Here is a 13,146-nt window from a genome sequence, read left to right on the forward strand (position 1 = left end):
ATAAAACGAGTCTCTGATATCATATGATACGTCATTTTCTACAAAATTTTTCTAAAGATGTAGAAAATAATAATCTACCACTTTTTGATTGTGATTTGAAATTTATTCAGCACACAAATGTTAAGTTCAAAATGATTATTATACAATACTGGTAACAATTATTATGGCGTTGATGATTAATATAATAATCATTGCTCCTGACAACCATTTAATGACAAAATTGGAAAATATGGTATGACGATTTTCCAAAAGAAGTTTTGCTCTATCTTTAATAAAATGATCATTACAGAGATACAATCCTTTTTTTTTTGTTTTTATCATTATAAATATTGTTATAAAAACTTGGTTTGAATGAGTAAAACCTACCAATTAAAGGTAATTATGTAAGTAAATCTATTAAACGTATAAATTTAGTTTAATGATTTTAATTTTCATTGGTTATATTATTTATACGCAACGTAACGTAATGGTATCCAAATTCAAAACAAAAGGAGAATGAATGAGAACATGATACAAGATTTTAATATTGACTTTTTAAGGTACGTAATGTAATTATACTTGCCGTCAGAATTGATTACGGTATATGAAGCTTATACCGTGATATATTAAATTACCGTAATGCCTAATGTCAAAAATACAAAGTAAGTAAATATTTTTTTCTGGTTATGCTGTAGATGATTTGTAATCATAAATCTATAATGCTGGTCTCAATGATTTGTTAAATATTTAAATTGTAAAATCCATATTTTGTGATGCCCGTATTAAATTTCAATTCGGCAATTCTGACGGCACCTATAAATGTAATATATTATTAAATTACTAAACAGTAACAGAATCGTCTTGTCAACTTGGATGGACTAATTAACTACTAGCCAAATTGTCAAAATTAATGATAATCTCTTTTTATCTGTGATGAGTATTGAATAGTTTTCTTAGTTTTCTTAATTATCTGATAAGTTTTCATTATTCCTCCAATGTTGTAGTATAGTATGAAGTGTGGTACTAACTATACTTGGTATAGACAAGATGCATTTATATTAACTATATTATTTCTAATTTATTTATTTATTAGGCAGAGAAATGGAAAGAGATTCATCGTAGTCAAATGTTTAATAGTGTGCTAATTATTACATTATTAGTAGTAAAGGAATATGGTATTGTCGACCATCCTATGGGGAGGTAAAGACCTAATAGTGTGCAATGTAATCAATATATTCTGAAGTGACGCATGATTATGCAGTAATTAAATAATCATGTGATAAGATAGGTATATAAATAACCCAGGAAAAAATAGTAGCCGGATTGCGTGACAATTAGCATTTTTACATATAAAAAATTTCTTTCCCAGAATATTATAAGGTTAGGGTGTGACCGCCGTGACTCTATATGACCCTAATCTAATCCTAATTTTAATCCCTTTTCTAATCCTAACCCTAATCCTTAGCTCTAAAGAACTGGCACATAAATCCAGCTACCATTTTTTTCCTGGTGACTATTTTACAAGTTTATTACACAAAATTACTATATTACTAATAAACCCAAAAACTAAAAGTATTATGAAATATAAAGCAAATAATTTCTAACAAAATAAATATAATAACAAATGTTTTGTTAAAATATTTATGATTACATCAATTCAGTTCAATACAACTACTAAATATTTAGCAATTTAAAATTTAATTGGTAAAAAAACAATAAAAGTTTATTATTATAAAATAAGCAATAATACTTATTACAATAAGATTGTGAGTAAATTATATGTTTTTTTTTATTTAGACCATTCCAAATTAAATTTTATTTTAACATCCGAACAATATACTTCACCATCTAAATTATACAGGGTTATCATAAGGTTTTAAGGTAAAATAATAGTGCTTACCTATTATAAGAAGAGATTATTAGTAGTGCATTAAATTTTATTTAGTGATAAAGAAGGTACATAGCCAATTCCTCCTCCAGAATTAGCAGACTTTATCAACTACAAAGTAAGGACACCTGAGTTGAGAGCTTGGGGTGGTTACCAAGGTTGTCAAAACAGTAATTCTCACTAAGTGACCACGGCGAGTATTAGGAGTTACCCATACTTTGCAAAATAAAAGCAAACGCACCTTTTTTTTAATTCAACAAATAAAGTATTTGTATTCAACAGTTCTTTTCTTTAACTAAAAAGCAATTGTTTCAGGCTATATTAAAGCTTTGACACTTTTTCAAAAGTAATGTGGTCAAAGGGTTGATTAGAAGCTGAATAAAGATCTTGCTAGAGGTTGTTATACAATTTTCTTACTCATATCTAATATAGTTTTTAGTTCCTATACTCATGTTTATTAACTTACAAAGTGTCTCACAAAAAGTATTTTTAGATTATTAAACAAAAGTGTAAATTTATTAAACAAATGTATTTATTATTAAAAGTAGTATAGTATTCATTGAGAGAGAAATTAGAGATCTTAAATATAAAAAATAATATGACTCAGATCTTCATTTTCTTTTTCAAGTAATTTGTCTAGATTTTTCATTCATTTTCTAAGACCTACTAAAGAAATATATTTTAATATTGACACAATATGATGCACTACAAATACTCAGCTTTTGTCAGTCTAACCTATTATTACAAAAACTTTAATATGATAATAAATATGGCATTATGGCTCATCATATTGCATAAATAGATTCATAATTTAAAATTTATTATATTAATCTAAAACAAACTAATGATATAAACCAAGAAAAAAAAACAAATTAATTATCATAATATGTGATGTAGTACGCATATATACCAGATGACACATTGTTATTTGTTATATAGATCAATCTTTGATGAGTGTTAACTATTATTATTTTTGACGGACTTCATATAAAAATTTTTCCTAATATTATTATTCTTTATTACACATTTACTTCATGATTAATTGATCAAATGTTTTTTATTAATTTACAAAATTATCTAGTCATGACAAATATTTCTGAAGTAGAATGTATCATTATTAATAAAAGAATTAGGGAAATATTGTATTAATATACACAATCTAATACAGCTTTACTCTAAATGATACATCTGTGTTGCAATAATAACTAATGATATGACTATAAAAAAAATATTATAATGAAACATAATATTTATTGTCAGTTTGACTCATTATTACAAAAAATAATAAACTTTGATGAATTTTAGTTTGTCATTTTTTGTAATAATGGGTCAGATTGACAATTAATTTTGCATCAATATATCAGTACAAACCATATTATTTTTTTTGTATTTAAGATGTCTAAATTCTCTTTGAAAATTTTTTATAATCTTTTATAATCTATAAATTTTTTATAATCTATAATTAATACTAATCTACTTATAATTAATACTAATCACTTATATTATATTAATACAATCTACTTATATTATATTATATTACAAATTAATCATGAATACAGATGAAAATTATATTGGATATGAAGCTCTTATTTCTTACTTAAATGAACCAAGAAATTGGTCTTACCATGGATTTTTAATACTTAACAAAAATACTATTATTGCTTCACTAACTCAGCTAACTACTAACACTTTATTAATACCAACCAAGTGGCAACAAAGCTTTAACATTACTTGGAATAAACGCTTTTTAAATAAAGCAAAACAATTATTGGATTCAAATACTTTTGATGAATTAAAGAAAAAGGTATGTTTTGTTTTTATTTTGCAAAGGGTGGGTAACTCCTAATACTCGTCGTAGTCACTTTGTGAGAATTACTGGTCTCGTTCGCCCGGTAACCACTCCGGGCTCTCATTCCAGGCACCCTAACTTTGTTGTTAGTAAAGTCTGCTAATTCTGGAGGAGGAATTGGCTATGTACCTTCTTTACTACTAAATAAAAATTTAGCATACAATTAACAATCTGTTTTCTTATAATAGGTAAATACAGAGCACTCCCAACGCAAGAAAGAGTTGCAAATATTCTGGCAAGAAGTTATTAAAGAATATAAAAAAAATCAGAAAATTATTAAAGAATGTGAAAAAGAAAATACATTTACTACATCCCTTTCAAAAAAGCCAATTAAACTTACTGAAACATTACAATCAAGAGAAAATAATTTTACCACTGTTACATCTCTTCCAAAAAAGTCAGTTGAACATTCTGAAACTTTACAACAAGATTTCAAAAAAAATAGTTAAAAGTTCTGTTAAAAATATTTCTGAATCTTCACAACTAGATTTATCTAAAGAGAACATTAAACTTACTAACTTTTGTTATGATATATTTCATGAACTTGAAAATGAATCTCATGCTTATTTATTTTATAAATATGCTGATGAGGATGTTAAAAATAAGGTTATAAAACATCCAATGGACCTATTTACTATAAATTTAAAATTAGAAAATAATCAATACAAAAGTTTAAAAGAATTTGAAGAAGATATTCGTTTAATATTTCGTAATTGTTATACATATAATGATATTAAAAGTAAAGAATATTGTTTAGGTGAAAAATTAGAATCTATTTTTAATGAAAAATGGAATGAAAAAATTATTCTTCAAGATAGACAAACAAGAAAACTGAAAAGAATAAGAGATAATGATACTGATGATACAGATAGATCCTGGAAGAAACAAATTCAAATTTTAGAACAAAATAAAAATAATTTAATATATAGGCAGGTTATTAATAATGCACTTCTTGTTGCTTCAGCATATGAAAGTCTTGTTATAGGTAATATTATACCTTTTATTGAAATTTTAAAGACCTTTCTATTAACAAGATCAAGGATGTCTTTATCTTCAGCAGATGAATCTATGCTTCAGGCAATTGTTGAAAATCTTCTACCATTAAAATATTGTATTCCAGAACTTTCATTAGTAATGGATGGTAAAAAGCTAAAGGGATCAGGTTGCTTTGGCTATTCAGATATTTTTGTTTTGAAAGTAACAGGAGATATTTATATTAGTTTAGAATTAAAATATATTTCATTAGTTGGTTTAATAAGAAATCAGAACATTAAATATGGTGCAAATGAACTAGAAAACTTAGATAAAATCCTTGAAAAGGAAGATGAAGAAATCTTATTAAAAAGACCATATACATATTGGTCTAAAGAGTATAAAAGAACAAATCAGACAACTATAGGTGAGGTATTGAATAGTGGTATAAGACAACTGGAATCATATATGAATACAATTGCAAAGGGAAGAGTTGCTGATTATTTTAGCTCAGGAATATTTGATGAACGTGTTAAAATAGTTAAATCAAATCCTAATAAATTAAAAGGATTTGTTATCTTAGTAATTGGGTTTCGACGTATTTTATGGAAACCTGTTGATGAAGTAATATCAAATTATACATATAATGTAATATAATTTAAAGTACTATTTTAGTTTAGCAATTTAAATTATACATTTAAGTGCTATTTAGTCAGTAATTTTATAACAAAATATAAAGCTATTATGAAAAAATATTAATTCATATATTCATTAACACTACATATATACTGTACTATGTGACTCAACATAATTCTACATCATTGAAAGCAATATTTAAACAGAATGCACAAATATATACAGTTACTGTACATTGAGTCATTGACTTTTAAAGTACTTTATTTATTTATTCAAATTGAATAAAATAAGTAAGTGGACTAAAAATTCACTAACATTATATCTCTTGCCTTAATCTTCATCTTTTAATTTTTCATACCTAAAAATTTCAAACTAATGTTATTTATTTAAAAATCATATTGATTTCTCAGAATTAAATACTAATATCTAAATTAATCACTTCCAAATTATAATGACAATTTTCTAAAAATGTTCCAAAAAGCTTAGTATCATGAATATAAAAAAAAGTGATTAATAGCTAATAAAATTCGGGTGTAATTCTATTTAATTAAAAAATGGTGTTTGTGTGACTAACATCTGTGTAAATTAATTTTGATTATAGTAAGACCCGCTTGATCGGCAAGTCATGTACTGTTGTACATCTAATCCAATTCCGGTTAATGAAATTTTAATCAGAATTTCATTTTTTCAGTTTTCTATCCAACCGATCTAAATTTTTTCAGTTCCCCTTTTTTTAATCTTCATTTTTTTTTCTTGAACTGATCTTTTACTTTTGTTTCTTCTTTTTCTTCGTCTTTTCTCTTTTGAAACACCTTTTTTCTTTTCCTTTTTTTTTCTTTTTTTTAAAAATTTTGTTTTTTTCCTCTTTCTTTTTTTTTGTTTTCCATTTAGAGAGTTTTTTTTCCAAAACTGAAAAATAATTATTTTTTTTATTTTTTTTTTCTTCAATTTTTCTTTCCCTTTTCCTTTTAGTTTCTTTTTTCAAAATCAGGTTCTCTGTCCATCTGCACAAATTTTTTTTTTTCATTTTTATTTTTTTCAAATTTTTTTCATTTTTTTTTCATTTTCCCCTTTTCCTTTTTTGGTTTGGCTATTTTTTTTTCAAGCTGAATTTTTTTTCCCGAATACATTCTTTACCATTTAGGTTTGGATCAGTGATCAGATCGATGTTGTAGCGCCACAGTTTTTTCCTGATTCTTATTATTAATATAGATCGTTATAATTAATTTTTCTGGGAATTTTTTTTTTCATTATCTTTTTTGATAAAGTAGCTTACACCAGATTTTTCTTACATATATTTATAGTAAAATACCACCTTTTCTGCGCAACAAATAGTCACGTGCAATTTGCGCGATTTTGCGCGTCACTTTAGTAACTTTATGTAAAAGAGTTACTAGTGAGATATTTTTTTTCTATAACTATAGATTGCTATAATGAGATATGGTAACAATATATATGTATTTTTTTTCAACAGTAGATGTAATTTTTTTTAATGCTACAATGTAACTTTTATGATAAAAAAAAAATTTTTTTTTTGTAATTTATACAAAATATTTTTTGTAATGAATTTGTAAATTTCACAGTACTGCAACATTTGTTTCGTGTGATAAATAAAATTTGTATTTAATAATAATATTTCATATACTGTATAACGCTTGCACACAATTCATTGTTATTTGTATAATCATATAAATTGTGCAATTTATTACATTTATTTCCTACTAATGCGGGAATGCCATCATAATAATAGTAAAAAACTAGACCTATTCACACTGCATGACAATTAAAATATAAGTGTGTCATTATTACTTTCTTACTTGATGGATAAGTATTATCCCCGGCGATGATAAAAAAAAGCATTTTTTACATCTCACGCGTGGAATAAATTTCCACCCATTTCACAAACAGAAGTACCACAAACATGTTTTTTTAACCTAATTTTGAATCATTTTGCAATTTTCCATAAAATACGTTATAAACGTTATCCTCTTATTTAAATTGACTCTTAAAGTCTTAATATAAAAATTCTTGCCCATTTTTACGTGAATACAGTAAATTCCTCTGGTAATTTGTTAAAAAGAAAAGGGTTCATCTTGTTCACATTATTAATAAATGTCTAGTAATCATATCTTAAAATGTTGTATCGTACAGGATATTAATGATGATACTAGCAATAATACAGTGATCTCAACACAAGATGCAAAGTCGGTTAGCCTTTATATTGGTGACGAACCATAATAGCAGAACAAAAATTTAATATTCTACGCTAAATAACAGTCAGGATACGATCAAAAACCATGATGATCAGTCAAGTAGCTGTATTACCCTGGGATGGATAAAAAAAATGTAGTAAATTATAAAGGGAAAAAATTAATAATCGGAAAAAAATTTAAAAGTAAAAAATTTTTTGGTTTTAAAAAAAGCCAAAAAATTTTATTTAAATGAAAAAATCAGATTAAATCAAGAAATTTACAATGTTGCAGGTAATTTCATGAATGGAATAAAATAAAACAAAATCAACATTCTGCTGCGGCCGATGACTGATTGCATCGTTCTAAAAAGGAGCCGAAAAATGATAAAAAATTTCATTAACCGGAATTGGAACGTGTACACATGACTTCAATAGTATATCACACGTTTCACATTACACAATTCAATTAAAGTAATTTAAGTTCAATTTGTTTAAACATTTACAATTTTTTTTTTTTAATTTATAATTTTCAAGATGTCAGAATTTTAAATATTTGGAAGTTTATATTCGTGTTTATCAAAAATTAATTTCGAAACGCCCATGCATAAAGGATGTATTAAATTCTATTGAGTTTTGGTGTTATCATAGAAGGCAAACTGATGTCGTAATTAGTAACAATATTATCGGATCTAATTTATTCAGGTGCAATTATAAAACCATAAGTAATAATATAAGGTTATATGATAAGAATGATCGTTTTGAAAAGAATGGTTTTCATAATTTCGGTTGTTTTGATGGAACAATTACAAATCAACTTGCCAATTCACAAAATGCCGGTTACATTTATACCTTAATGAATTGGAAACCGAATAAACCTATTCATTCGGAAGCTGTTTACAGTAGCCGAACGTTTAGTTATAAAAGTTTACAAGATGAGATTGATATTTTGCTAAGTCGGAGAAAAAGTAACCAAAAAAGTAACCAATCATCATTGTTAAATAGGTAATAATATCTGTGTATTCGTTACATCACATTGCGAAAAAAATAATAATGATATTAAATCATGATACACTATTTAAATCTGTGTAGTATAATAACGTATTTTTTTTTATATTTTTATCAATAAAGATATTTTATGGCTTAGAGATTCTATATACTTGTTTACCGCAAGTTTTAACCATTCTGACAACCTTTTTAAAGTAAAAAAAATCACGTTACAAAGAAAAATAAATAAAAAATAACTCTCGTAAATTTTTGTCTGTAGATAAAACTACGTACAAAGAAAATGGAATGCAATGGAAAACAAATTAGCAACCTCATTCCCGAGTTTACCAAAGACTTCGAAGAACAACACCTAAGTGTTTATTATATTTATAACGTTTTACAGTACAATTAACAATATATAATATTTTACAGTTGTTGACTTTGTTAGTATGTTCTGTTAAAAGATTTAAATTAAAAATGTATAATATTTAAAATTTCTTGTCGACTTTTTTTGCTCATTTTTTTTTATATTATAAGTATAACGATAAGAATTTAGAGACTTTTTTATGTTTTTTTTAACCCACACCATAAAGTTTTTTTTTTAAAAAAAAATTTAAGATAACTTTATACAAAATGTTCAGACTTAAGTGTATATGGTAATTTGGGCAGGTGTATTACTTTACTAAAAATGGCCAATTTTTTGAAATGATTTTGTAATAATTTTAAAATACTACAAAAATACATTTAATACATCAAAATGTTTTTATTATATTTTTGCTATTATTTTGTAATTATATTGTATCTAGGTCTATAAAAATAACTCAAAATAATATCACAATAATTTTTTAATATTTTTGTTATTATTTTATTATTATAATATAATTAACTTTGATATTATTTTAATATTTTAATCTCAAAAATACCTTAAATATATCTTGATATATTTTAAAAATTTTACAAAATAATTGCACAATTGTTTTGAAAGCCATTGTATCTAGGTCTATAAAAATATTTCAAAAAATTGGCCATTTTTAGTAAAGTATATTAGAAATCTTTTCGCAATATGTTCATTTTGATGATACTGTACAAAGCTCGTAATACAAATAAATACTTCGAGTATACTTAAAATTATTTTCAATTTTGCTCAAATTGTGCGTACAGGAGCAAATTTCGATCTTTATATGACACCAAAATAGCTAACGTACACTCAATGTATTGCTCTTCAGAAAGTTACAATGTCGGAAATATTATATTTAGATTAGCACTATCAGCGTTTTGTTATGGCGTTTAGTGCAAATACATAATATACATGTACATAATTATAGGTCAGATATAGATTTATATTATTTGCACGTGCAATAATTTTTAATTTTTTTTGTTAATAATTCACTTTTATAAAAAAATAATTAATTTACTAATTAATAATCTGTTGTTGATGTAGTCATTTGTGATGATGATGCTACTACTCCTTTACCTTGGAATTCTCGTGGAATTCCTTATCTAACCTACCGCTTAGTTCAAAATTAGTCAAAGCTAATAAGAATGTTTTTCAAATATCAACAAATATTAAAAGCAAACGATCATTATTCACAGCTGTTTTGTACTAGAATTTCTTGCGATTATTCGTATCTTTTTTCTTTCATTTTTTATCTATTTTGGATATTTTACACATTTTGCTCAAAATAACATCAATTACTATAAAAACATATCTATTGCATTAGCTTATGTAATTACTGCTGATGCTAAGATTGTGCAAGTCATTGAGGGAAAAGATAAAAAAAGGGATCAAGTAGTGGTGAGAATTTACGAAGTCACTCAAAAGTATATGTGTCCTCCAATGGTAATAATCTCCCTGAATATTCATGCTCAAAACCTCAAACCCGTTCAACTCACGGTCAAATTAAAACAACAAAATAACAATTGTGTCAATTAAAAAGATTTTCGTTCTTTGAGTGGGCAAATGTTGTAATGGGAACGCCTTCGCAGAAATGATTATGGAAAAGAAGAATATGAAGAAGATAAAATTGATGGTCCTCTAAAATCATCTAAAGATAATGATCTAGAAAAAAATCTTTCACGGGATGAAGAAGTAGTAAATTTAGTGACACAACTTCAATGACGAAAACGTCAACACTTGGTGAAAATCCAGAATTATTATTCATTAGTTTATAATTTTGTAACTCATAATTTCATGTCACGAACAATTTATTTTTGTATTCATTTAAATATATTTTTATTACTTTACTATTTCTCTTTACAAAAATGCATACAGTATTATTATATTATCGATTGTTTCCGCTTCTATTTTATTGTACACATAATTCATCTTGTTGCTACAAAAGTATAATAAATTATAATCTTCGCAGAACAAATAAATGTTGTTATTATAAGGAAGTTATTTAATTTATTTAAGTGCAAAATTAAATTTTTCTTGTGAATATTACTTTGTAACTTCTAAAATTCTAAAAAAAAATAGTATTTCTATATTTTATTATTTAAAAATTGTTAAAGCTATTTCTGTTAACTTTAGAATTATAGCAAATTAATGTTTTTGAAGCTTCAAAACTAATTTTGACAAAAATCTTTTTAAAAAATTTAGCTTTAATATTTCTAATTTAAAATGTTATATTTGAATATGTTATTACGCAATATTAAAAAATTTTATATTTTACCAATCTAAAGCCTTTAAGATACTTGTTTATTTTTAATATAATTTTTTTATTTAGTTATCAATTTTCAAAAATAAAATAGAAGAAATTTATATCATATAAGAAACAAAAGTTTTATTTTAAACAGTATTAAATATATAATTAACACAAAATAATTTAATAAAATTTACCATCATGGATAAGTGAGATAACTTTTTTAGTTGAAAACTTGTTCTAAAAGGTATCCAATACTATATTGCAATATATTTGTAGTATTATTATCGTCATAAATTTGGTAAAATTTCAATAAATCAGTATTAAAGAATAAAATTATGTCGTATGAAACAATTCTAAGACAAATTTCTTATATAATAGAAAATAAACAACTTTACATCTTCTTAACAATTATTCTATGGGTTATCCTTCTGAAAATAGTATCCTTTTTGATAGCGAATGAGAAAAGTTAATAGAAATGCGAAAAAGTGATTTTTTCTTTGAAAGAAAAACTCAATTATATATACTAGTTTATGAAATTTTAATGCCTAATTTAATCTTAAAAGTACACTTTTATTAACTTCATAAAACTTGTTATTTTATAAATTTTACATTTCAATGCTTTGTCACGAATATAATGGATTTTGAAATTGATTTTTTTTTTTATCATTTTTTTTTAATTTTGTTTCGTTCATATTTTTATCTCATATCCCATATTTTTATTCTAATTTTTTTTAATTTTTAATCAAATTTGCCAAGGAAAAATATATATTAATAAATTTTATTTCTCTTTCATTTCTAATATTATATTCTTTTACGCTATAAAATTTTCTTAAAAAGGGTATTAGAAGTCAAAATCAAAGAAACCTTTTTCTATTTTTCTTCTTCTACCTTGATCACAAACGTAGTAGTGTTTTTATTATAAATAAAATAAATAAAAAATTTTACACACGAACGTAACTTCTGCGCTAAACCAAATTGTGAAACATAACGATTGTAAATCCTAAATTCTTTTTACTAATATGGTTACAACTAGGAAAGCTATAACCCGCCGTAAAGGAGAACAGCCGGAAGGCACTTGAATTCTCTTACGTTAATAGTTGTTGTATTGATAAGAATTTTACAAAGTAAAATTTTTTAATTTACAATTTTAGTAATTCGGCCAATCAGAAATGTCGAAATGTCAAAATAATAATCTAAAAATGATCAGCGATCATAAGACATTCGACCAATCAATTTTTTTCACGTATAATATTAAATTCACGCTCATCATTTTTTAAAAAAAAATTTTTAATTAGTTATGTACTGTACATACATGTACAGTATATAATAAACCAAATTGATAAAGGATTAGAAAATATTTTTTTAGATTAAATGTTAATTATATTTTTTTTTTTTTAGTCTCTTACACTAAATTTCAATAACCTAAAAAATATAAGTTAATTAGATAAATTTCGTAAAATTAACTACATAATATTATAAAATAACAAAATAAGCAAACTTTATATATATTGGCTGCATATTGACAACTATGAAAATAATTCCTACTTTATTTAGTTTCTACTTTCTACAGCTAAAATATAAATATTAATTACCGTATTGATAAAAAAAACCAATATGAATTGAATATTTTCATGTAAATTTAACGTATTGTCTAAAGTCAAAGAGGTCGGAGATTCTCTAGTTAGTGTGGGTTTAATGTGATTCTAATGTAGTGACTTTTCTATTCAATATTTCAATGTAATTTAAATTAGAGGGTTTTTTTAACTCATAAACACATATTATACATGATGCATGACGTGTATTCATTATCTAAATTTTAAAAAAGAATTTGTATAACACTATAAAAAATTTGTGACGTAATCAACATAGATGATCCATTATGTAATATTATGTAATGCTTATATAAGTGATTTAAATAATTCTTTTGTGAAACGTTACTTGTACGTTACATGATTTATTATAAATAAGATTATTTGAAAGATTTTTTGAGCTTTTGAAAACA

The 13,146-nt window shown here is 24.6% G+C and overlaps 1 protein-coding gene across 1 annotated transcript; it reads left to right on the plus strand.

The window, feature by feature from the left end:
- Positions 1-3,416: 3,416 nt before the first annotated feature.
- Positions 3,417-5,345, plus strand: OCT59_008358 (uncharacterized protein; the record flags this gene model as incomplete). Its single annotated transcript, XM_066142395.1, has 3 exons — positions 3,417-3,671; positions 3,905-4,113; positions 4,169-5,345. 3 exons carry the CDS (start codon positions 3,417-3,419, stop codon positions 5,343-5,345), a joined length of 1,641 nt encoding a protein of 546 aa, XP_065999281.1.
- Between the last annotated feature and the right edge of the window lie 7,801 nt (positions 5,346-13,146).

The sequence above is a fragment of the Rhizophagus irregularis genome, chromosome 16 (assembly GCF_026210795.1).
Source record: "Rhizophagus irregularis chromosome 16, complete sequence".
NCBI lineage: Eukaryota > Fungi > Glomeromycota > Glomeromycetes > Glomerales > Glomeraceae > Rhizophagus > Rhizophagus irregularis.